The sequence below is a fragment of the Zootermopsis nevadensis genome, unplaced genomic scaffold, assembly GCF_977971745.1.
Source record: "Zootermopsis nevadensis isolate Lab colony 2312 unplaced genomic scaffold, Znev_1.0 Znev_ptg000010l, whole genome shotgun sequence".
Lineage (NCBI taxonomy): Eukaryota > Metazoa > Arthropoda > Insecta > Blattodea > Termopsidae > Zootermopsis > Zootermopsis nevadensis.
Genome location: NW_028259142.1, coordinates 8,699,628 through 8,727,063, shown reverse-complemented (window position 1 = coordinate 8,727,063; position 27,436 = coordinate 8,699,628). Strand labels below are relative to the sequence as shown.

General features: G+C 38.7%; 2 protein-coding genes across 5 annotated transcripts in view; one reads left to right on the top strand and one right to left on the bottom strand.

The window, feature by feature from the left end:
- Positions 1–3,700, bottom strand: part of LOC110837215 (cytochrome P450 4C1-like) — a 33,516-nt gene extending 29,816 nt beyond the window's left edge. The window contains exon 1 of the mRNA XM_087346481.1: positions 1,988–3,700. The gene's annotated coding sequence lies outside the window, so the exon portion shown is untranslated. The remainder of the gene's footprint in view (positions 1–1,987) is intronic.
- Positions 3,701–6,756: 3,056 nt separating this feature from the next.
- LOC110840489 (glucose dehydrogenase [FAD, quinone]) lies at positions 6,757–27,314 on the top strand. Of its 4 annotated transcripts, none has more exons than XM_087346460.1 (3): positions 6,757–6,903; positions 20,310–20,402; positions 24,301–27,314. In XM_087346460.1, the coding sequence occupies exons 2-3, from the start codon at positions 20,379–20,381 to the stop codon at positions 26,101–26,103; spliced, it is 1,827 nt and encodes a 608-aa protein (XP_087202586.1). In that variant the 5' UTR covers positions 6,757–6,903; positions 20,310–20,378; the 3' UTR covers positions 26,104–27,314. The 4 variants fall into 4 exon arrangements, 3 of the variants coding, with proteins under 3 accessions (XP_087202586.1, XP_087202587.1, XP_087202585.1); XM_087346461.1 differs by lacking the exon at positions 6,757–6,903 and adding an exon at positions 18,630–18,722 and having other exon boundaries at positions 24,310–27,314; XM_087346459.1 differs by lacking the exon at positions 6,757–6,903 and adding an exon at positions 18,631–18,722.
- The last annotated feature ends 122 nt before the right edge of the window (positions 27,315–27,436 follow it).

The following is a 27,436-nucleotide window of genomic DNA, read 5'->3' as shown; positions in this document are numbered from 1 at the left end:
CATCACGGTCATATTCCAAATACTTAAATGGGAAAAACTGCCACAGAACAAAGATGTTCACCAACTGCATATGTAATATACGTCAACAAAACTAAGATATTGAAATATGATTTAAGATTGTACGGAACGAAGTTTTGTTCATATTTTAAACGCATTTCATCGTTTTATAACACATTCTCCAACGTAATTTTGTCGATTATGCACCAAGTTAAAAAACAGGGGACCGTCTATGTCCGAAACATTTTGGCCAGTACTGTTCATATCATAAAATTGTTGAACCTCTTGTTGCGTAGAGTCACACATTACCTTTGATACTACGTGCACAACATGAATCTCAAATACAATGTTAAACTTCGGAACTTATTCAATTCAAATTAAGTAATAGGCAAGATCCTCAGAATCTCTGCAGTTACAAACTTGACCTCAGAAGAGCGCACACAGATTATGTATCCGTCGACGTTGGTCTTCTCGGTTGTAAAGCCGTGTGGACTTGTAGGCAGATACCAAAGTTTCGGAGATACATACTTTCTCCGTCTTCCACAAGTCCGCAGAGCGTTACAAACCGACAACTTCATTGCCGTATAAACCTCAAAACGCATACGTTAATGTATCTATCAGCTTAAAGGGATAACATGACCAATTTCTTCAACGTTAACTGGCATTCCGTGCTGAATGAAATCGGACAGCCTGTATATGCAAAACATCTTTACCACAGGGCTTCATTCGGCACCCCACAAAGCTATATTGAAGACAGAATTAAGAGGCCCAAGTTTGGTTAAAACAGAAGTAATACTGTAAAAGTAGATAGAGCTGTCCGACTATATGCCATGCTGGCGCTTGGGAGGGTATAGCTCCTACTCATGCTTAACCTCGGCACTAGGTGGAGGTGAGTGCTCAGCGTCACGCGCCGAAGTAACAAAGCATAAAATTGAATGACGAAATACAAATAATGCATGCAACACGAAGAATTCAACTCGTATTACAAAACAGATTACGTATCTTCGGGAAACACGTGTTAGATCTCTACATAAAAAGTAAACAATTGCTTGTTCATAATTAACATGCAAAGAGCAAGTGTTAAACGAAACACTTTGGCTTCAGGTCGCAAATTTCCGACAACTAAATATCACCAGAATTATTGTATCTCAGCACAGGATATTTTTACGACTTTCACCAACGAATAATATTCAACGAATTAGAATGAAACTCACTGCACAGCCATTATTGTTATACTTCAGCTTGCGAAACACAAAGAGAGCTCATATCTCGCCTTTAACATAGAGTTTCGTCTCGGAAAAGTCATCTTGGCACTAACTTTGTCCCTCCAGTGTATGTTCTGCGAAGTACAGGCCATCCTAGCATCGAGCAAGAGTTACATTATAGTGGGGTTATGTGAGATCAGTTTTCAAAGTCAACAAATCACTGAATATTCAGAAGGGACATGATTTGGCAGTCGGTGTATTATAAAGGACATGGTTGTTTCTGACATAATTTCTGCCCGAGTAATTTGTGTCCACACTGATAAATTATTCATAATAAAGCTTTATAATATATAGTGTGTTTAACCAACCTAAGTATTTATTCCACACCTTGAACAAGTCATATTACAAGTGTATGTAAAACATAAAACTTGAAAACGAATATGTGTAGTGGTTGTAAGAAGAAGTTTTATTGTACCACACTGACTCCTAACAGACCAGTATATTTGTCCAATGTTCACAATCTATATATCTGATACAGTCACTTTGCTATTCTACATTTATCTACGATAAGAAACAACTAAAGATTGCACCGGCTATGCAGTCACTGGAGAATACTTACTTGAATTATGTACCTGCATATGAAACTGAAAATTCTTTAAATCAGGGATTCACTCCGATATTCGCTGGCGTACCACTAATTCTAATTTAACATATTGGATATACCACTAACAAAATGCGTTAAGGGAAATCTTGTTTATTATAATATTATATTTTTATTATCTTACTTAGTTCGCTGACTACTCAATACTGGCTCCCTTATCGTCAGTAGTACGCGCACCATAGGTTGATAAACGCTGCTATAAATGATTCTCAACGTTCTGTAAGAAATCACACTGTCAACAGCTAAGCCCGTAAAACATATTACGATATCTGCAACAAAAATAACGAGACTGATGCTCTAAGTAGGCAAACAATTATGGTGAGGGCGACATAAGCAGACCATATTTGACCTTGATCTGTCCTCTACCAGTGACGCAAGTTTCAACTTGTTTGCTTCACTCAGTAGCAGTGGACGAGTGTTTTTGTACAGTCGTGTTTTTACCATCGGCCGGAAAATGCAAAAGTGAACAACGTGTTAACATCAAGTTCCTTGAGATGGTAAAGTTGAGTTATATTGTGATATAATAAATATATATTGTTTAAATCTTGTCCGTCTAATCACAATAAATACTTATTAAATATTAAAATATTACATTAATTAAAATTTAAAATATTAAATGTTCTTTATCGAAATATTCGATTTACAGTAGACCATTTTTCTCGACATGTTTCAGTTCCTAAAAGAACTATCTTCAGGTGTATATAATTATATAAAGATTCAAATCAATAATAACTTAAATACAATATCTTAAATACAATTTCCATATGTTTTTTTAGCGTACATTTTTATCAGATGTTTATCAGATATCAAACGATGTTCTTTTCCAGATTTTATTCCACTTTAATAATATATTCGATGTTGTTCTGTATATGTATTAGTCGTTCGCTCAGACATGAGCTGTGAAGGGAGGGTACTGACGCTGTCTGCTAGCGGGAGTAGGGCACGGAAGGGAACAGATTTCTCTGTACTACTAAACACAAAAACATCAGTGCAGGCTGATGCACATTTTACAAAGCTTCAATTCCACTTAATTCCCCATCATCTTCTTCTGCAACTTCTTCCTCCCTCTCCTCTTCCTCACTACTGCTACAACTGTTGGTATCACTGTCGTCTCATTTCTGTAACGACTTATATTTCTCAAATAAGACAGGTTTGCTGTACGAATATCATCCTTTTCGATGAGAACTTTTCTATTACTTTCGGATTTCCTCCACCTGAAGCCTAAATCTCTAATTATTTTCCAAAGAGCCCACTTCCCGCCACTGAAGTTAATCTTTTTCTTAATAACAATGATTTTAAAGTAGGACGCTCGCCTTGTGTAGTGTGAAATTCGTTTATCGTTCTTTGAATTACACAATTGTCAAAATCATCTACATCAGTTTCAATTTTCCTTCTTGGTCGTTTCTTGTGAGGTGTGCCGAATTCTTTTCCCACTCGTTTATTATGTTCTTACTCTTTTAGAATGCGTTTCAGAGTACTTATAGACACACCAGTAGCTTCAGGAACACGATTTGGTATTTGATTAACGTTAATCACATTGCCGCTGTCAGCTTCTTTCTTCATAAAACTGTAAACACTTATCACCATTTCTCTACTTTGGCTTTCTTTACACCTCTGTCCACGCTTTGCATTCTGTTCGTGCTGAGTAAAACCAACAGCGATGAATATGACAGGCCTAATTATAAATGGTTCAATGTTTTTGAAATGGAATTTACCACACGAAGTGAACTCGGTCGCGTCTGGCTTGTAACTGAGCTCCGGCTTCACCCCACCCACTGTTCGAGCTGCAAATACACTGCACATCTCAAGGCCATAGCTCTTGTCCCACCGAACGGCCTATACATCATGCTCAATATGACTTTAGTGTGGGTGAACGTTTTTTTGTTGTTTTTGTATCAGCCTGTAATGTAAGTAATATAAAGACTAAATGAATATTAATAAAATAGAAAATAAAATAATATATTGAGATAATGAAATATAATTTTGAAACATACCAGAAATGAAAGTTGTGGAGGAGTTACATCTGTCTGGAAGTATTGCCGTGTTTGAACTGAACTGTGTTCATTGTGGATTGTGGTTGTTTTGTAGGGAGGGTAAGTGAAAGGAGGTTGTTGGAGGTGGAGTTAAGTATTTGAAGGGAATTAAAGATAGGGTTATTAAGATAAATATTATTGTCATTCAAGCAAGTATTTTGTTTGAATGCTTGTTGTATATGTAATTTTTCAATTGTGTCTCTGTGTTTCTTATTGTGTACTATTTATAAGATGTCCATTGTGTCTGTTATCGTGCTATATGCTTGTCCAGTGTTTAGAATGTGTTTGGCATATGCTGAATTATCTTTATTATGTTTTATTGCCGCAATGTGTTCTTTATACCTATTTGTGAATGTACGTCCAGTTTAACCAATATAAGTTAATGGGCATTCTTTACATTTTAGTCTGTATATTCCTGGTAAATTGTATTTGTTATTTATGTCTATTGGTGGTTTTTGTTTAAGGAAGTTTTTTATTGTGTTATTTGTTTTGAAAGATATTTTTAATTTGCTTTCTTTGAATAGTTTTGTTATGAATTTAGTTTCTTTTCCTATATATGTAAAAGTAGCCCATCTTTTTGTGTATCTTCATTTTTATTTTTATTATTGTCGTTAAGTTTCGTTGTTTTTTTATTTAGAAAGTTGTTGTTGTTATACCCATTTTCTTTGAGGATTTGTTGTATTATATTTAATTCCATTTGTTTGTTTGTTGTGGATATTGGGTATAGGTTTTTCCAGTTCATTAAATAATTGATGGTCATTCTTTTTGTTCAATAGGGTGGCAAGATGAGGTATGAATTATGGTACTCGTGGTAGTGGGTTTTCTGTAAATTTTCAATTCAAAGTTTTTAGTTTTTCTTATCATAGTTAAATCTAAATAGTTTAGTGTATTATTTTGTTCAAGTTCTATTGTAAATTGGATGTTTTGATTTATGTTATTGAATTCATAAAGGACTAGTTGGATATTTGTTTTTCTTCTATTGTAAATTATTAATATATCCACGTATCTGCTATAATATTGTATGTGGTTTTTGTTTGATGTGTTTACTATGTTGTTGTGTTCTAAATATTGAAGGAATATATCTGATAATATACTTGAAGTGGGAGCACCCATGGGTAGTCCTGTATTTTGTTGCCAATGCTGAATATTGAATTGAAAATAATTTTGATTAATAATTATGTTCGTTACTATTTTAATTTCATTTATTATTTGTATATTGATCTTTTGTTTGTTTAGTATATTATATATGACGTCTTGTAAAGTATTTGTGGGGATATTACAGAAAATGACCTGCGGAATTGCTTTGAACGTTGGCAGCATCGTATGCAGCAGTGTGTGAACTTAGAAGGAAACTATTTTGAAGGCGATTGTAGTTGATTTTCTGAATTTGTTAAATAAAAAGAGTTACAGGCGCAGTCTCGTTTGTTTTTTTGTGGCAGAACTCGTATATTCTTCTCGGGCTACCTGCCGTGTCAGGTGGTTGAATAGAAAAAACACTAACGTTTCTATAACCATCTTCGTCCTCGTCCATGAGGACGAGGAAGAAGATGGTTCTCCAAACACCGTGAAAGATTCATATCAAACCCCGTATAATGTTTGTTGCCATTCGGCTCATAATCTTCCCGTTTAGAGTAAAAGTTAAGTATTGTCCCGCTATGCGCTATGTAGGCGCTTGGGGTGAGAGGTGGTATAGCTCCTCCCTTTCTTGACCTCGGCACTAGAGGGGGGGGTGAGTGGTCAGCATTACGCCCCGGCCGGCTTTACCCCCGGGAAAGGACCCCACGGTAACCATTATAGAGGAGGCTGGGTGGGCCCCAGAGCCGGTCTGGACGCAGAGGCTAGAGGAAAAATCCTCTGCCCCAGTCGGGGATCGAATTCTGGGTGGTCCAGCCTGTAGCTAGTCACTATACTGACTGAGCTATCCCGGCTCTCCCGTTTAGAGTATAAGAACATAACTCCACTGATCTGAGTTTTTAAGACGCCAAAAGTCCCTCATCTTGCCATAAATTCTAGGTCCATCACACTGCTAATAAGAGCACGTAAATGCTTCATATCCTAACTCCGCTCATTCCACATTCTCATAACCTATTTCTCTAAATTCAATCTCTAATTTACCATCTAATTCACGAACCTACGACTTTACATAAATATGAACACGTAAAACAAAAATTATGATATATTATTATTATTATTATTAAGTGTTCTGTCTTACGACAGGTCCATTGCTCTGCCCAAAAAGAGCTCTCCAGTTGTCCCTATTCTCGGCTTCTCGCTTTAATTCCTGGAACGTCATCTTCTTTCCTTGTTTAAGGTCGTCAGTTAGCTGTATCAATCTTCTTCCTAGTCCTCTCTTTCCTTCAACCTGGCCTTCGATGATATCACTCATTAATCCATTCCTTCTCATAATATGTCCCAGCCAGTTAGCTTTCCTTCGTGTAATCGCCTGCAGAATGCTTCTTTGCTCGTTGACTCTCCTCAATACTTCTTCGTTGGTCACTCGATCCGTCCACCTGATCTTCTCTATTCTTCTCCAACACCACATTTCGAAACTCTCCAGGTATTTCTGTTCCTTCTTCCTGAGTGTCCAAGTCTCTGCTCCATACAGCGCGACAATCCATACGTAACACTTCACTAGTTTCTTCTTCATCTCCAAGCCCAACTTGCTAGTGAGAAGTATCCTCTTCTTGACGAAAGCTGCCTTGGCCATGGCTATCCTTGCTTTTACTTCCTTGGTGCACAGAGCGTCCGTCGTAAACTATAAATTTAATTACGGCTTTTCATGGCCACTCTGACTGCGCGATGTGAGTACTTATAATTTTCGTGCCTGCCAAGATGGCGTGGCGTTTTGACGAAACTGGATGATGAAAGTGACTCCACGTTCTGTTTTTAAAGACGTACGGGGCCGTTCTCAACTTACTTATAGCAGGTCAGTGGTACGTGCGTTCGGTAGCATTGAATACGCCCATCTTGCTTCTAGTACTTCCTAGCGAAACGGCTCTCCAATTACGTAAGTCATTCACATTCAGTCCTCTACGAAAAAAAACAAAGATTCTGAATTCATATAGCTTCGGGCAAATAATCCTCCATCTTGACAGTTCTCACAAAATATTTAGAAATTTTACGCAAACAGCAATGATTTCTTTGTTCGTCCTTGGGTTATTTAACGATTCTGTTTCAAACATAGATGACACGAAGCATCTATTGTGATGGGATTAAGTCAGGTATTAATTAAGAAAGTAAGATTTCAGTAGAAGATAATAATGGCCTACTTTACCTTAATATTTTCTGAATTTTTTTCAAATTGCTGCGATTAAATACGACAGGAAACAGAACATAACAACAATGTACATCACAAGCAAAAGGCTAGATTGTCCACGCTACTCTAATCAACACCATGAATCGTTATGAAAGTCATGGCACCCAAAAATTAAAGAGTTTTTTTAAGAACAAAATTTTATCACTTCACATAGCGTTTTAGCTTCCGTTCCTCTCTTAAGGTAAAACGGAAGCTTGTGATACCAACTTACTCTCGTTGTGTGTATTCTCCTTTCTTGTCCTGATCTGGTTATAAGATGGCCGAACCTTATACTTCGCTGTTACTGTCGTTAATGGCCAAACGGCGGACCCATAAAATTGTGAGGTATTACCGATACCAGCGCCATGATTATAAAAGAACGAATTAATAGGTCTTCATAAAAATTAAACTTTTACGGTAACTCGAGATTACTAAATTCCTGGACTTTGTCTATTATCTGGTATTCAACGGAGCACAACGTTTCGGAAACTGGATCTATTTCCGTCCACAGGTGAAAAGGAACGGGGTCCTGCTCAGTTGCGTCCGTTACAAACAGATAACCTCGGTCACTGGTCACTGGCCTAGTGGTGTAAGTAAGTAGACGATGGAAAAAGCCCAAGTATTTAGTAATCTCTAGAATAACACGCCATCGTTAGGACCCATTGTTACGCATGGAGTGTCGCGCTGTATGGAGCAGAGACTTGGACACTCAGGAAGAAGGAACAGAAATACCTGGAGAGTTTTGAAATGTGGTGTTGGAGAAGAATAGAGAAGATCAGGTGGACGGATCGAGTGACCAACGAAGAAGTATTGAGGAGAGTCAATGATCAAAGAAACATTCTTCAGGCGATTACACGAAGGAAAGCTAACTGGCTGGGACATCTTATTAGAAGGAATGGATTACTGAGTGATATCACCGAAGGCCAGGTTGAAGGAAAGAGAGGACTAGGAAGAAGATTGATACAGCTAACCGACGATCTTAAACAAGGTAAGAAGATGACGCTCCAGGAATTAAAGCGAGAAGCCGAGAATAGGGATAACTGGAGAGCTCTTTTTGGGCAGAGCAATGGACCTGTCGTAAGACACAACACTCAATAATAATAATATAATAATAATCTTCATGCTAGGCCCGGTAATAATTTTGACCAGCAAAAACTCGAATTCATTATTTGTTTTAATCATTAAGAACGTTCTAGTCATATCTAAGAGGTCCAACGCTGACGCAGAGCAATTAGTCAAGACAAGATGTCTGAAAGGACAACAGAATACACTCTATGTTCCTACTTACCAAGGAACTAAAATTTGAAGTAAATAGGATGACGGGCAATGTTGCGTGAGACCAAGTCACAAAAATTTGTCCGGTTAAAGTAGCCCACAGAACAAACGCCATGTTAGAGGTTTGCATAATCACAAAAAAATTGCTTTGTATTAAGTGTACGTCGCTGTGTAGTTCCCTCGCTCTTTCGCTGTCGCTAATGCGCAGGCGGATTAGGTCTTAACGAACACCAACTGCTTTTAAAAAGGTCCGAAATTTAAACGCGTGATAGAGTCTGTCCTGACACCATACAAGAAGATATATAACGACATGCAGAAGATGGCAAAGCGACAGAAGAATACCTTGTTATTCATAAAGTCTTCTGTCTCCTATTCCACCTCCTCCGCCTTGATTTTCATGTAATTCGACTACAATCCTTTATCTTTTATCCACTTTTACCGTAGGTGTCAATGTTTTTATTTTATTCAGTTGATCTATTTGGACAATGGTAGGACTCCTTGGATGAGTGGTCAGCCCGACGCAAGGCCTCTACCTATACAAACACAGAAAGACGCGGACAAACATCCAAGCCTTGAGTGGGACTCGAACCTACGGTCCCAGTGGCCAGGCGCACGAGGTCCATTCCTCAGACCGCATGGCTACTGCGGCCGGCCCAAAGTTTTCATTATTATAAATTGTTAAATACATATCAAGTACCGTTTTCGATCGTCTTTGATACTCCTAACAGCATTTTTTCAAAAGGTCTTGACTTTGCTCATTGCAGTTTTACCGTCCGCTGAGGTTTTCTATAACGTAAACCCCACGAACGGCGAGGTTCTGCTGTAGTGATGTGGACTGCATCAATCTGACATACAATTAATCCAACAGCTGGTTTATGCTAATGCACCAAATTCAAATTTGCTGTGTATAAAATGAGGAGAGTTTCTTACCACGTGAGCCACTATCATCTCCATGGAGATGGGTTACTCATTTAAAAGCACACAACAAAGAAATACAGTCCGATACTTATCACATTATTTTGATACTTCAATTTAACATGTATTCAAATTTATCTGATGTTGGCGAATAGAGAAACAAACAAGGCAGTATAAGTACACGCTCATAAACAAAATCTTCTGGGGCTATCAGCCGTTTGGATTGATTAAAAATCATCAGCCCTTTAGGTATCATCCCTGTCAAGCAACAGGCCTAATATAGATATATATTAAATTAAAGTTACACCACTTTACAGTAACTCGAGTCAGAAAAGTATGATGCAAAACTGTGTTAGGCGTGATGCAGAGTAGAACGTAAAGTTCGGTGGTGAATTCCGGTGTAGTCCGCGTTTTCCTTACAGACAGGAGTTTATAAAGGGAATTGAAAGTGCGTCGTGTGTTATCGTAGTGCCGGAGGGGGCAAACAGACACATCAAGAACTGCGGGGGTTTATCATACGGCGACACTTAACTATAGAGCGTGGGGTATTAGTATAATCGGATTTTTGTATAGTAATCTTCTTATCGTATTTATAGTTCAATATCTCCACAGTCGGACCTGTAACACCTGTAGTTTACTAAATCTTACAATATGATTGAAAATTACAAGTATCTATTAATAATAAGAACTAACAGTGTCAAAAAATAAATGTGGTCATACACAATTTCATGTGTGAAGGGTCGATATGTGGCAAGAGGGTCCATATACGATGTTATCAAGCTTATAATTTGGTACAATAATTGAGGCCTTCCGATGCTGAGGCATTTCCTCCTTACACCGTATAGAGCAGATAAGTCTGTATCTTGGAATGCAACAATTCACCTCATTCTTTGATCTACTTGATCGGAATCTGATCAGTGCACCGGGATTTAACACTTTTCAACTTATTAAATGCCGTCACCACTTCGATAAGCCTAGGTCCTGGCACTAATGGCTCAAAGTATCCTGCCAGTCATGAAATTCTCTGTCTTTTAAGATCTCTCGAGTGTTCTAAAATATTCTGTGTTATATCCGTCCAGTGCTATTTAGTTTCGTAGTGAAACATGCATGCACGTGTTTAGCATTGTCATCTTTTTAAAGCAGGAGATGTGGGTGTACGAAACCATCAAGCCTTGTGTGCCTTTGTCCGCCTTTCTCTTTCAAATTTTTAACAGACTGACGTATTTTCACAAAGCCTGGTATGTGCGTTATACCATTTGATCACAAATCTCACACTCTTTAGTGTTCTACAACAATGTAAAATCGACACTAGCGGCTGTTATTATTGGGTCCTCGAATATTGTATGACATCAAATCTTGAAAACACAAAGCAACATCTTTTGCCCCATTACTGCTCTGAGCAATTCAAAACAACACGTTAGCTGCATGAAACATTCATGCCATTTAGCTAATGGTCAATTGAAAGACAAGTGAAGACCCTCTGGAGATAGGTATGTACTATTTGATATGAAGATAAATATTGCACGTACATAAAATCTATACAAAAGATCATGCCTAAGCAGAAAGTTACATACTAAGATATGGAGCGAAATGATAATATTATGTCCTAAAAAACAGATGATTGAAAAGTAACGCAACGCATCTTCGACACATGTTTATTTTGTAACAATATAAATTAGGATGAAGTTAGAAAACAAAAAAGACAGTGTTATATTAAATGTCGGAAATGTCCTCCACATTCAGAGATCCCTTCATTCATTCTTTTCCATAAGTTTGATGCAACTCTGTGAAGAGTTCCTGTGTCACAGAAGTGGTTTTATTTTTATGGTATGATCATCTGCGCAAGACTCGAAATCACTTAAAATGCATTTTAATGTTGGGTTACAAATTTACATAATATTATATTGTCTAAGAACGTAAAGGTGACGTACAAAAGTAGGTTTAACGAGTTTTATCGGGAAATCAAAGTAAATTGTAACCTGTCAAAAGACTGCATCTAAGTAAGGTACTACACTGCTCAACAACCCAGAAGTCAGAAATCTTCATTTCACGCCTGTGAAAACCTCAAATCATAAAAATAAAATATTACTCTCCAAGGACAAGGTGTTTTCGTACTTTCGGATTGACACCTCTTAGGTAATGGTTGTTTTCCTAAAGAAACGTAGAACCACCCAAGTTCCAGGCATTTTTTTCAAGATCATAAAAATATCTCCAGGAATGCAGTTCTGTTACATAAGGCAGTTTGTTTCACTCAGACATAAAAGAAATGATGTAGGCACATGTCTGTAATGCTTGACGTGATATTCTTTTTGCAATTTAATTATGATTGATGATGCCTATCTTCTGGGCTTCTACGCCGTATCTGGTTAAGGTTTGTTGACGTTGTACTGGCGCTAGCTGCCTCTATTATCAGGGCAATAATGGTTGAGTCAGCAAATACCTTTGAAAAGTCGATAAACTTCTAACAAGCTACACGGCGCAACAAACCCAGAAGACAGCCATCTTAAAAATCGTGGCTGTGAGAACTTGGAATCCTGTTGGACTTCGATAACATTTAATGCTTATAGCATAACTGGCATTTGTATGTAGGGTAAGGTCGTATAGTACCGGACAGGGTCCATTATCGGACAGTACTTACTTTACCGAAACGTCGATAGTTAGTGACATATGTCAAATATCGGAGTCTTGCCTCTGTTCGTCACAGACGACAGCCCTTAGTTTAAGTAAATCCGTTGAGTGAATCTTTCAATTTGTACAAATTTTGAGCTACATTGTTTATCTTTGGAAGGCTGTATCAACTAATGCTGGTAAGTGAAATAATTACTCAATTTATTTTAATTTCGTTTTATCAACTACATACTGTATGTGTAGAATGATTTTGTTCCAGTAGTATGCACTGAGTATAGAGCAGCCATTTTCTCTTTACATGTCAGTCGTCTAATATCGGACAGTGTGGTTTCTGGTAGTACCGGACAAAGTACAATTCTCGAAAATATTATTTCAGAAGAAATACAATTTTGTTTGCTTCTGTTTTTCAACACTGATGATTGTATAACACTGTTATCTTTACTATTGGATAGATAACAGGTTTTGGTGTTCTTTATTTTTTTTCAGGGATTTAAATTGGAATTTGCTATTAGAATGAACAAGAGCGAAACCAATGCAAAAAAGGAAAGGGGAACAATGGACAGAATATCAAATGAAAATTGTTATAAATAAGGTTAGGAATAAGGAGATATCGGTAAGGGAAGCAGCAGACACTTTTTCAGTCCCCATAATGGTGAAAATGACACACGTGATTGGTTGGTTCTGGAGAAATTTCACTGATGATTTGGAAGAAGAACTAGTCAGCCAAATAAAAAGCCTTACAACAGAGGTCATTATCAGTTCAGAAATGTTTGACTAGGACTGGATACAATGTCATTCTTGTCGTGGTTGGACGTATGAAAACGGAGCCGATACTGAAGTAAATATGACATATTACAAATGTGATTCCTGCAAAAGACATTTAGATTCATAAAAACTGAAAGTTTCTGTCAAAACTAAGAAAAACATTTTAAGTAAAGAAGTGTCTGATACTAGACACTAATTTTTGTAATGTTCAAAATGTAAACAATTTTTTACCACATTTTTCTTTACTTTTTTGACAAATTGTTTTAAATCACATTACATGTTTCAGGAAGAAAAAAGTTCAAATTTCTGAAAATTAATAAGATTTTTTAAAATTCATTAGGTGTCCGGTACTATACGAAATTCCCCTAACACCTTAAATAACATTCAATTACTCTTAATTTTGCGAAGAGACTATATTATATGTTCTCTTATTTTTCAGAATAAACGATATTTTTTCCCTTAACTGCACTTACCGCAAATTGGTCTTTATAACGAGTTGTGGGTTCTGATGCCTGTGTTACAGAAGACAGCGTATTGGGTGGGAATATGGCGGGAGTCTGGGTTCCAGCAAGATGTAATTCGGGTAGGATTTTTTTGGGGGTTAAGGATGAACCCATGTAGCGTATCGCCCACCGTTTTACGACAACGTAATGTGTGTCATAATTTAAGAAAGGAATCGCCAATCAATACCCAAAAGCAATAATGAGCTCGTTGAAGAGTTTAGAACACCCTCATGGCGTAACATTCTTAAAAATGTCAGAGACCTTGTCACATCATCAAGGATAATAATAACGTCATCGCTGAAGATTACTCTCCACCGCACAAGTCTGAGTGCCTGTCACGTTGGTATAATTTATTATAGAAACGTAAAAAAGCTTCCAATGCCACAGTATTCATACCAAATTTAATGAAAATAGTTAGAAAAGCTCTCGGTTTGTTGCATGTATTATGTTGTATGTTGATGGATGACAAAGTGAACTTAATAGGCGTTTATAAATTGATAAAGCGACAGAGTATCAAATTTCGCTGCATAAATCGTCTTTGAACTTACTGAAGTAGATTCGGGTGGACACCTGAAAGCACTTACATGATATCACATAATGGCCAGGATAATGAAACCTTTTATAGATGGGCATCTTATAAATACTGCAAGGCAGCGGTTTTAGAACTAATAATGTTCCCAAAAAGGAGAAGGAAGACCGTTACATAACCGTCTGTATGTTCACTGTGTGCCGCAGAAGGTTACTGATGATTTCGCGAGAAGACTGATGTGTCCTAGATGAACAAGGAATGAAGCTTTCAGGCATGTCAGTTTCGTGACTGGTGATGCGCCCTCCAAATCTGCATAAGAAATTGCCTGGTAACCTTAACAAAAGAGACAAAAATATCTTAAAGAGTTCATTTGTCCCAGTGCGTCGTTTGTCAAGAAGTTAAACATGCAATACGCCCTTCATTATTCGAAACTAACGGTAACTGTGGGTTCAGAAATAAATTTAATGAAGTTGAGTGCCTTGAATTTGTTTGCAGAAACTAAATTCTAGCGTGGCAGTGTTAATTATTCTTACTTCTGTGACGTTCGTCGACTTAGTAAATATGTTAAGCTCAGACGTTCATTTAGAGAACTGAATGCAATAAATTTGTTGTAGAAATTAAGGAACTTTTCTGGAGTTCGAAGACGAAGAACGGAAGTATGGTTTTTCATTTCTAGTGCGCATCGTTGTACAAAGGAACGATCTAAGTCTAAAACATCAAGACAAAGAAAAACACAAAGGGAACCTCTCATTATGAAAGTGTTCAGAAACAGTTAAGATTTTGGGTGTCACAAACTCGAAATTGTAATGTTATGAATTTTCGACATCAAAAAATAAATTTTCTGAAAATCAATATGAGAAGTACGCAAATAAAATGACAGCTTAGGTACGAGGGTTTCGTAAGAGAGTACGTAAACGACATTTAAACATTCGAGTAGTTACCACAGCCTCAATTTTAATCTTAGGGTGCAATCAGATTGTACATTCTTCAGAGAGCATTTACTTAATTTTCTTTTGTAGATTGGTTTCTTCAGCAGGACAAACACCTTTCACTATTTACAGCTGTATACTTTTTATACAACAGTCATAAGTCTACTCTCGTCGTATTTCATCTGACTCCTTACCTTCATTGTACTTCTGTTTCCGCTTAAACTACACTGAAGGACCACCGTATATTTAGTGGAGTTGTTAAATGTCTTGGAATCTTGGAACTTCTCTTCATAATTTCACAAGGAACTGTATCAACACATTTAGATATGAAATCTATTTCTGTGTTTTTTGAGGAAGTTTTCGTCAAATGTTAACAAATGTCGATTGAAGGCTCAGCCAGTTTTATTGCGCGTGAGGCTTTGATAATATTTAGTCCACGAATATGGGAGTATTTTGTCGGGATTACTAAATTCTAGGACTTTGTGCACTGTCTCCTTTTCCTAAAAAAACACTCTGTTTCGGAAGCTGTTTAGGTTACAAAGGTGGGAAAAGGGCAAGTAGTCAGTTGGGTTCGACAAAGGAGCTGATTTCCATCTACCAAATGTGTAGGTGTCATTCTCCCACTTTTTAACCTGAGGACAGAAGGAGTTCCGGTTTCCTAAATGCACTGTTTCTTCTTGAAAAATCTAAGAATTCATCAATCTCGATTGTAACACAGCATCATCAGTAGCCTTTAAAAATGGGCAAATAAAATGTTCTGTTATGAAGTTGCCCGACTACAATATTTGCTCAAACGTTGCTAGAATCAGTCAGCAATTGTCAACAGCGATGTTCTGCGTGGTTTTGATGTATTTGTCTTCTTTGCCGTGTGCGTTCCTTGCATTTGACATTCACTGTCGTTTTTATCTGTTGTTCCATGAACAAGGACTTCAGACATCTCATTGCTCAAATATTATGAACTTTATCTGCATGATTGTATGCGCCTCGGTGCTTAGGAATTGGTGAAGTTTCTCTGCTCTTTCAATCAGTGGCGCTCCAGCAGCAATGTAGGGTATCAACATGAAATATTTTTTCTAGATAATAATTAGTAGGAAAATCCACGGAAAGGAATTCTCTAACCTGCAGTCAAGACCATAACCACGAAACGTGAAAATCTACACAAACTGAGGAAGTGTAGTGTGACAGGTCGAGAGCAATTAAACAGGGAAGGGAGCTCATGAACTGCAATCTTCGGGTGCTGTAGCATCGTTATACATCAAATGTGAACTACACCCTACTAGTGTATTTGAACAATTTATTTTGGGTTACATTTTGACCAACAACCATACCTTTCCGTGTAGGTACATAGGGATCTACAATCAATTGATTTATAACACGTAATATACTTATATATGTAATTATTCTTATCACAGAAGAAGAATGGAACAAAATCTCCCCAATGTCATCTCGTATTTAGTCGATGGTCTGATTCGCGGTGAGCATTTTCCATGAAAACAAACCATATTATATATACGATGTGTGTTAACAAATTTTTTTAGGTCAGTTCGTAACAAACGTTTATTGCCGTTCAGTGACAGTATCTTGGCTCATCAGTAGACACTCGACTCTCGACTCTCTGCGCGGTGTTTACGGCATGTAACTGCAGACAACTAGAGGCTGCCGCTATTGATGATTAAGTAACACTAATTATTTTCTTGAGAATGATAGAGATATTACTTGGCTCTAGCTGCAAGAAGATGATTTCAGTTAAATTTTGGAATTGTAGTAGACTTGCGTGCGACTGTGTTGAAAGTTTGTTGTGGAATACCAAATTTACTCGCTGCTATAAGCGTCATGTCCCAGGTTCGAAATATTTAAACCCAGTGACGTATTCATTTTCATACAGCTCTTGCGTCTAATTGGCTCTTCCAAAGTTTCTCCCTCACACTCCTTAATGTGTATGGTCCAGTAACATTCATCTGCTGAGTGACTATGAACCATAAAGCCCAAACTAACTTTCGACATATAGAAGTTACAAAAAGTTAAACTTTTGGAAATGAACTTCAAAAAATTTCAGATTAATAAAATAATAAGAAATTAAATATTGTGATTAAATTATCTCAACAGAAGATATAATTTGGACCGGTACAAGTTTCATTACAACCTATTAGTTTCGTTATAGTCTATCTGTCCGTATGCATCGACTAGGCTCCCTATGTTGTAATGTTACATAAATCTATGTGACTGGTAGTTGTGTTTCAGCTGGATCTGTTCTTGTGATTTTCGCTTCTTATTTTGTTCCAAGACGATCTTTACGGTGGGATTTTCGATGGAACTCGACTCTCACAAAATACAGTAATATAATTCAATTTGTGAAATCAAACAAGACTAGACAGGAACGCACCGGACAAAAATATCCATGTTACAACAATCACTCCAGGAACTATTAGGTGGCAAAAATTATGAGTCCACATTAATCATCAACTGAGAGCTTTATAGAAGTGGATATACGGCGTACCTAACACGGACAACAACATAAATTATTTATGGTGCAGTTTCCCTTCACCGGCTTGGCTGTTTGTATTTTTTAAACAGTTGTAAGTTGGTATTATTCAGTCTTCTTTATTCTGTCTAAATAGTTACGTCTTCGAATCAGTGGTCCGTCTGATGCATGTATAGGAATACGTGCACGTATTTTCTTATGTCGCCTTTTCGAGTTTAATATTGAAGTTCGTTACATCTCTAGCCCCGTCTACTGTCAACAACAAAGAAACAGGTTTTTAAGATTGCGAATAACGATAAAATCTGTAAAGAGTTAGTAGTCGGTGCTCAAAGGAACCCATTTTTTATCGCTAAAAGATGTGAAAACAAAAATAGCGGAGATCCTCAACAGCCTTACAGAAAATGACCTGCGGAATTGCTTTGAACGTTGGCAGCATCGTATGCAGCAGTGTGTGAACTTAGAAGGGAACTATTTTGAAGGCGATCTTGGTTGATTTTCTGAATTTGTTAAATAAAAAGAGTTACAGGCACAGTCTCCTTTGTTTTCTTGTGGCAGAACTCGTAATTCTTTTCGGGCTACCTGCCGTGTCAGGTGTTTGAATGGAGAAAACACCAACGTTTCTAGAACCATCTTCGTCCTCGTCCATGAGGACGAGGAAGAAGATGGTTCTCCAAACACCGTGAAAGATTCATATCAAACCCCGTATAATGTTTGTTGCCATTCGGCTCATAATCTTTCCGTTTAGAGTAAAAGTAAAGTAAAGTATGTTTCACTACACGCCATGTAGGCGTTTGGGGTGAGTGGAGGTATAGCTCCTTTCTTTCTTCACCTCGGCACTAAATTGGGGTGAGTGGTCAGCATCACGCCCCGGCCGGCTTTACCCCCAGGGCCGGTCTGGACGCAGAGGCTTAAGGAGAAATCCTCTGCCCCAGTCGGGGATCGAATCACAGTCGTCCAGTCCGTAGCTAGTCACTATACTGACTGAGTTATCCCGGTTCTCCCGTTTAGAGTATAAGAACATAACTCCACTGATCTGAGTTTTTAAGACGCCAAAAATCCCTCATCTTGCCATAAATTCTAGGTCAATCACACTGCTAATAAGAGCACGTAAATGCTTGATATCCTAACTCCGCTCAGTCCACATTCTCATAACCTATTTCTCTAAATTCAGTCTCTAATTTACCATCTAATTCACGAACCAACGACTTTACATAAATATGAACACGTACAACAAAGATTATAATATATAAAAATATAAATTTAATTACTGCTTTTCATGGCTACTCTGACTACGCGATGAGACAACTTATAATTTTCGTGCCTGCCTAGATGGCGTGGCGTTTTGGCTAAACCGGATGATGAAGGTGACTCCACGTTCTGTATTTAAAGACGTACGGGGCCGTTCTCAACTTACTTATAGCAGATCAGTGGTACGTGGGATTCGGTTGCATTGAATATTCCCATCTTGCTTCTAGTACTTCATAGCGCCACGGCTCTACAATTACGTAAGTCATTCACATTTACTCCTCTACGAAAACCGCAATAATTCTGAACTCATATAGCTTCGGGAAAATAATCCACCATCTTGACAGTTGAGCGAGGACTACCAAATTCTCTCAAAATATTTAGAAATTTTACGCAAACAGCAATGAATTCTTTGTTCGTCCATGGGTTATTTAACGATTCTGCTTCAAACGTAGATGGCACGAAGCATCTATTGTGATGGGATTAAGTTAGGTATTACTTAAGAAAGTAAGATTTAGGTACTAGTTACTAATGGATTACTTTACCTTAATATTTTCTGAATTTGTTTCAAACTTCTGCGATTAAATACGATAGGATAAAGAAAATAACAACAATGCACATCCCGAACAGAGAGCTATACTGTTCACGCTACTCTAATCAACATCATGAATCGTTATGAAAGTCATGGCACTCAATTATTAAAGGGTTTTCTTTAAGAACAAAATTTTATCACTTTGCAAAGGGTTTTAGCTTCCGTTCCTTTCTTCAGGAAAAACGGAAGCTTGTGATACTACCTTACTCTCGTTCTCCTTTTATGTCCTGAACTGGTTTTAAGATGGCCTAATCTTATATTTCGCTGTTAGTTTCGTTAATGGCCAAACGGCGGACGCATTAAATTGTCAGGTATTACCGATACCAGCCCCATGATCATAAAAGAACGAATTAATAGGTCTTCATAAAAAATAAACTTTTACGGTAACTCGAGATTTCTAAATTCCTGGACTTTGTCTATTATCTGGTATTCAACGGAGCACAACGTGTCGGAAACTGGATCTATTTCCGTCCACAGGTGAAAAGGAACGGGGTCTTGCTCAGTTGCGTCCGTTAGAAACAGAAGCCTCGGTACTGGACACTGACCTAGTGGTGTAGGTAAGTAAACGATGGACAAAGCCCAAGTATTTAGTAATCTCTAGAATAACACGCCATCGTTAGGACCTATTAAAATATACTTTTACGGTAACTGTTACGTAGAAAGTAAAATAGTAACTTGGTGGCCGTGCGATGTCTTGATTTACCTTCAGTTTGACAGCGATGGTTCATGAGGCATTGAAGCTATTTGTATGTATACATTAATCCACTCTGATTAATTAAAAAGCAAATAACGAATGTTTGCACATTTGTGTATTTATCGTTTCTCTCACAGTTTGATATTTTACGTATCCATGATTCGACTTTGAATTTTTTAATATTAAAATGACTTATTTCTGTCAATGACGACATATCGATGTTTTATTTCTAGTCATATCCTTATGGATGGACGCTGTTTCTATTTGTGAGCACATACGGAATATCGTAGACATTTTACCTCCAGCTTCAGCTGTGCATTTCGTTACTGTATATAACATATTTTAACAAAAACATTTGCTCCCTTGAGGGCACTTTCTCTATACAAGGCAGTGTCTAGACTTGTAATATGTAATTAGTTACCAATTTGGAGATCTATCATCAACAACTTTCTAAATCCTGCACGGTTTCAATTTTAATGTTATTTTGTTTTTCTTTGTTTTGGCTTGATGAATTCACTCCATATATCTTATGACAGTACAGATAGTATTGGTTCATTTCAGCTAACTACATAAATAAATCCTCCATTAAGGACCGCGAATTCAATATTTGCGCACTGAAGAGCGCCAAGGATGCTCTTCCACATCTCATCAAAGGTTAGTTTTTCCAAGTTCCAGCAGTGTTCTCACTTTAATTTCTGAAACTAGCATCTGAAATAAGAACAATTTTTTTAGTTACTGGCCTATCTGAATGCATGCCTTTCAAATAATGTATCTGATTTGGGAATGTAATTTAGTTTCGTTTGTGATAATTTAAGTTACCAAAACACTTCAGCCTTGTTTTCTCCTTTCAGCATAAAACTGGTAGTTAGGTCTAGACCAGCGTTCCGCAACCTGTGTGTCGCCTGAAGGTTTCAGGTGTGCCGGAAATTTTTTGTAAAGAAATCATTCGCATTCATCTCTCGCCGTATAAACGTAACATAATGCTACGTTTATATGGCGAGAGTTCAGAGCGGCAGTCGGTCTTAAGTCAGGTATATGGAGAGAGGTATCGGAGGGTGTTTAGACGTTGAGTGAATGTTACTACTGTCGGCCTGAGAGGTTCTTCCAACAGAGCGAAACATATCTCTACATGTCGCGCTTCTCTCAGTACCGTTTACACAATGAGGCAGTGAGAGTGGCTATAATGAGACATAACAGAACTCTACATGGAATTGACAATGAACTGGAGCCGCCATAGGTCAGTGTGTTCGGAATGGCAGATGAACAACAACGTGTTGCGGCAGCTGCGGTAATTTTAATTCTCTTGAAGAGGAGAAGACAGAGAACAATTTGGGTAAAGCCCTGCCTTGTCAGGGAGTTGTGGGTGGAAGATTTCATCCAGTTACGAAATTTACTTAGAATGTCGTCAACAGATAGAAGAAATATTAACATATTTCCCTCAAGAAATTTCATATTTTCGATGTACGGCCATTGCGATCTGAATGTGTCTACGGTACCTTAACCCGACTTTCTGGTCCGTACTTTACGCAACTCCCTGGTGTACTGACACCTACAGCAACGCATGCAAACTCCATGATTACACTGCACATTCCATTATTACATTAATAAAAGTGAAAGTACATGAATATTGGCTTCCGCAGGAATTTGTCACACTTACCGGAGGTTGTACAGTTTCCTTTGTACCTCATTTACTGTCGTTTGAAACCTGGCTGCCATTCCCTGATGCACTTTATTTTTTAAACCCTTGAACCTGTATGATTTTTCAAGAACACTCCACACTTTGGCAGTCCTCATCTACTTCTTTCTCCTTGCGTCCTCCATTTCTGCTCTCGCTAGAGTGAATAAAAGTTCAGCTGTGTTGATCTTCGTGGAGCACCACTATTCAGAGTTTAGTATGGTCACGGGTTCAATCGCTGTATGGTTTACATGTCGACAGCTGACCTCATGTAGCTCCCAACCTTTTATTTTCTTAGACTTTAGACTAAGGAAAATACCTGCCCTCCAAACCGTTTACAAGCATGTACCTGACCATAACTCCTAACGGTATTGTGTAAACCCCCGCCGTGTAAGCGTAGCATAACCCAGGTGTAAAAGGTCCACTGCTCGTGGCCTCGTGACAGCTGCCGTATCAGGGTTGGTGTTTGACTGCTTCTCCTCCCGAGGGCTATGTGGATATCTCAGGATGTAGGATTTTTAGGGCCTAGCCAGTCGGTAGGTAGCTCTTAACTCAGGTCGTGTTAACGGCCTGATCACACCAGCCAATAATAATTCAGATTGAAGTTTGAAGTCAATATTATTTATTAGTATACAATTTACAGCTTCCTATGTGTCTCTATCACCTTCGCTATCGCGAGTTAAAACAAGACTGTCCCTACCTAATTCTCCTCGGCGCCAGGGTCCCGGGCTTGGTGAAAAGCACACCCCCCCCCCCCCCCCCCCCCGCTATCATGACAGAGAGAGACCTCTCACGGACCGCACAACACTTCTCTGTCTGTCGTAGGCAGAGTCGAGATCGGATATTAACCAGATCCCCAAACATTCCTTTCTGCCCAGATGGTATAAACACGACTTCTAGCTCTTAGGGCTGAAGTCCATAATTGTTCTCGGCAAGTGGTGCTAAAATCTTAAAGAAATGTTTTGACATACTGGAAACACACAGAATCGATTAATAAAACCAAACTAATTCCAGATGAGCGGTTACACAGAGTTGACAAATAAAGGGCGTATGTACGTCACAGTACTTTTGATTGTGTGGTACACGAAGAGATCTCGGAATGCTGTTGAGAAAATTACCTAGTGAGGTAATTTTGTGGGCTATAAAATTATAAAACATGACATTGTTCTTGAAGGGAATATGGCCATGCCAGGCTTCTATAATTTTCATCATATTAAAAACTTTCAAATAAACTCGGTGTATGGATCTACTGTAGGACTCAATTACTTACGTTAAAAGAATATTATGACTTGTCGCTTATTACGTGCGACAGAAGAGAATTGTTGTCTGAAAAGTATACTTTCGGGTGTATTACCTGCGTAGTTCTATTAAAATGGTGAACCAAAACACTTGTAAAAGCAACGTATCAAGGCACATGGAGTCAACATTTCATTTCCACATGAAACTACCGTGTGCTCGTGGATCGGGCCACAGTGTCCACTGTTTCGGCTCCATTTTGTCGTAGTAGCTTGGGCTCTTTATTTAGACATAAGCTGCATGATTTTCCATCTGCATTGTAATTCTGTTCAGGCTTCTCCGTTATATCGAATTTCAGAATAATCTTTACTTCGCTAAGGAAAACTTGTCTTTCACTTTCGAATCCTGCTCGAGACATGGCAGTAAATGTTACGTTATCTTTATTGGTTGAGAAGCCACGCGATAAACCGTTAGTACCTACGCTGAGTGATACCAGTTGCCTGTATATATATGACTTCAGAATAGTTTTGGAGACAGAGCCAGCAGCCACGTCAGGAAGCTGCAAGTGTTGCAATCCAAGTGTTTTCGCATTGCTACTATCTTGCCTTGGTACGTAAGTAACGGGCAAATCCACGATGATTTGGGGACCCCGCTCTTTGCCGACCACATCAGAGCACTGACTGAGAGATTTGACTCTAGGTTAACTGGTGTGGAGAACCCCTTAGTCCGGCAACTCGGGAGGCACTCGTGCCGAATAAGGGCTCTCAGAGGTCACCCAAGGGCAACAGAGGTGGACTGATGGTCAGCAGGCCAGCCGAAGCAGTCCTCAAAATACTGCCAATTTGGCGCAACGAGTGGTCAGTCCATCCCTCCCATCAGCAGCGACAGAACCTAGTTTGAACTGTCGAGGCTCCCGTCACGACAGAACCCCGTTAGCTTTAGTAAAATTCCCGTGTCCATGTTAAGGCTCTGTTTACCATTTCCAGCAATTCATTTCGTACGCAGGAATGATGTTACTAGGAAGGGACGATGTCTTGCGCTTGCGCAGGACTCCGACCTGAGTTAGCTTTTAGGTTGGTTGGATGGTTGGTTGAAGACAGAACAGGCCGGAGAAGCAGAAGAAGCAAAAGACACAATTTCATGTAGCCTTATTCACTGTGTTGCTGCAGTTGAGGGGCTGGTCAGAACCCTAGCATTGAGTATCCTTATATCACTGATTGAGACGCAAACACTGCATTCTTATTGTTCTCCTGCTGTGATCTGGATCTTATATATGCCGATTGTTTTCGGTGGTGTGTTACCTTCTGATTTGCCGATCTACCGTGTAATAGGTCTGTCCTGGCGTGTGAAGGATTGTTACAATTTTTTTCTAAAGCAGCCGCCATGATGCTATTTTACATTATTCAAATAATTTTCGACACCAAAGTATAGTTTTTTAGGGATTAATGCGGACGGAGATACGACAGGATGAGAACTTCATTAAAATTTCATTGACAGACGTTGAAGCAAAACACTGTTTCAGTTAACTTCTCCGACTGATGCACTTAGCTCTCTATGTGAAATGTGGATATGAACATCTTCCCAGGCATTGGAAGGCATGCAATATGTGCATATTTGTTAAGCAATAAAAATGTTTGACAGTATTTTCAGATTTCCCTTTGGCCGAGGAAGTCTGCGTATGTGTTTATGCTGATTGCGTTCATCCTGAGCGGATGCGCGGCTCAGTTTGTCGAATACGACTTCGTCATTGTGGGCGGCGGTGCGGCTGGATCCTTGCTGGCTTCACGGCTGTCGGAGGTTTCCGAGTGGTCAGTGTTACTGATCGAAGCTGGCGGAGAAGAGAACGTTCTGCAGGACATTCCTCTGTTTGCAGCATTCTCACAGTTGACGTCGATAAACTGGGGTTATGAGACAGAGCCGTCATCAACAGCCTGCCTCGGCCTGGTTGGCGGCCAGTGCAAGTGGCCACGTGGCAAAGTCTTAGGTGGCAGCAGTGTTCTCAATTACATGGTGAGCACGAGAGGCAATCGCAAGGATTATGACGGCTGGGAGGAGGAAGGATGTGAAGGCTGGGGATACGACGATGTCTTACCGTATTTCCTCCGGTTTGAGGGCATGCTTATTCCGCGTTTGGCTGAAGACACGGTATACCATAACGCGTCTGGACAGCTGGCCATTACTTACCCTCCATATCGCACCGAGGCTGCGAGGAGCTTTACCGAGGCCGCCAAAGAACTAGGATTCAATAAAACTGACTATAATGCAGGAAATCAAATAGGATATTCATTTCACCAGTGCACCATGAAGGATGGGTTGAGATTCAGTGGGAATCGTGCGTTTTTAAAGTTTGCGAGGACGAGGCCAAACTTGCACGTCCTGAAGAAAAGCCTCGTTACCAAAATCCTTATTGACTCAAATAGTCGCACAGCTTCCGGCGTACAGTATAAATTGTTCAATGGCCTTACACTAAAAGCTTTTGCTAGAAAGGAAGTGATTCTTTCTGCGGGTGCCATAAACTCTCCTCAGCTGTTAATGTTATCAGGAATTGGGCCCCGCGAAGAGCTCCAGAGCTTGGGAATCAATGTATTACAGGATGCAAAAGTGGGTTTCAACCTGCAGGATCATATCAGTTTTGGAACCCTTTATTTCACTGTAAACTCGTCGATTGGTATTCGTTTTGACAACGTTCTTGAAAATTTGTTTAACGCTGCAGAGTACTTACTAAGTCGCACCGGGCCCTTTGCTGTAGCAGGTGGCACCGAAGCACTTGTTTTTCAGGAACTAAATACTAGTAGCAGTAACAGCACCGACGGTGTTCCAGATATAGAAATACTCTTTGCGTCCAGCACTCTTCCGTCACTGAAACCTGTTTGGGATGCCTGGGGTGGCAATTCTGACATATATGCTGCCTACGAGCCGTTAGCTCATAAGGATTCTTTCATGATATTTCCCATGATCATGCACCCAAGAAGTCGGGGTCGTGTTGCTCTCAGAAGTGCTGACCCTACGGACAAGCCGCTGCTGTACCACAACTATCTGACTGATCCATATGATGCGGATATTATTATAAGTGGAATCCATAGTTCGCTTCAACTGGTTAACACCTCAGCCTTTCAGAAGTACGCCGCAGAACTCTACCCAGTTCCTCTTCCACCGTGCGAGGAGTATGAATTCGCTTCCGATAAATACTGGAATTGTTCAATTCGCTACACGACTTTTACCTTCTACCACCTATGCGGAACCTGTAAAATGGGCAATGATTCTGACCAAGATGCTGTTGTGGATACACATTTAAAAGTGCGAGGTATTAATAATCTCCGTGTTGTGGATGCTTCCATCATTCCACTAATTCCGTCTGGTCACTTGACTACCCCTGTCTACATGATTGCCGAAAAGGCAGCTGATTTAATAAAGAATCGGTGGAGTTCAAGTGACAAAGTTTAAGCATTGGTCTTACTGTTCCACTATCCCTGAGTCACAATTATCTCACAGTAAAATTTTACATCTGTGAAGATATCCGTCTTCTGGGTTGTTGCGCTGTGTAGTCTGGTCGATGTTAACCAACGTTTCAGAGGTCATACTGCTTCATCGCCCTGATAACGGAGGCAGTATGACCTCTGAAACGTTGGTTAACATCGACCAGACTACACAGCGCAACAACCCAGAAGACGGATATCTTCATACTCACCGCTGTGAGAACCTCAAGTCTTACATAATATATTCTTACAATATTTTTATTTTCCGTCTATACACAAACTTAAAATAATGTTGTTTAAAATTACTTAAAATTATAACATTCTCAGTAGATACTGCATCTTGTTACATTTTTTGTATTCGACGACATGTTTCAATGTGTATTACATCATCATCATCAGGTCTATCAATTTTAATATATTTTAAAAACTGTTGTACATTTTGCGTTGCGTTTATTGATTATTTTAATTGGTTTAATTTTAAGTTTTGTCTCTTCTTTTTGATTTGGATGTTGTACTTGGATGTTTTATATCTGTAAAATTAATTTTCAAGTCGTGATTTTGGATATTGACATAGGAAATATAATAATTTAAGAGTTAATACGTAATATATCGTAATAAAATGTAAATGAATCATAATAAAATGTAGTAAAAGGTAGTAAAACATACCGGGTTGTAATTGATGTGTTGTGTGTCCGATGTTAAGAGACGGTAAACTGCAACTGAGATGTGTGTGTCGCGTGTGGCTATATATATTGAGTGAAAGTTGTTCAGGGGGTTGGGTCGATGAGAAAAAACTTAAAATTAAACCAATTAAAATAATCAATAAACGCAACGCAAAATGTGCAACAGTTTTTAAAATATATTAAAATTGACAGACCTGATGATGTAATACACATTGAAACATGTCGTCGAATACAAAAAATGTAACAAGATGCAGTATCTACTGAGAATGTTATAATTTTAAGTAATTTTAAACAACATTATTTTAAGTTTGTGTATAGACGGAAAATAAAAATATTGTATCAATAAAACACAAACATGACGCAATTAAGATATAAAAAATATATATATATATATATTCTATCTCTTTCTGCATTCATGCAATGTATTGGTACCTATGGGAATATGTGTAGTATATTTACTTGTGGATACAACACCAAAAATAAATCATGCACAAGAGGAGTATAATTTATTATAGCCAGCAAGAAGGTCAAGAAGGTGCTCGTTTCTCGTCGGACTCAGGAGGTTCACTGAGTCAAAAAAAGTGGAGCGCGTGAGAACTTCTCGAGATCCCAAGACGA

Coding starts and splice junctions, on each gene's coding strand:
- LOC110840489 (XM_087346460.1), top strand. CDS start 20,379: ATGCTCTTCCACATCTCATCAAAG. Junction 20,403..24,300: donor TCTTCCACATCTCATCAAAG/GTTAGTTTTTCC, acceptor AATGTTTGACAG/TATTTTCAGATTTCCCTTTG.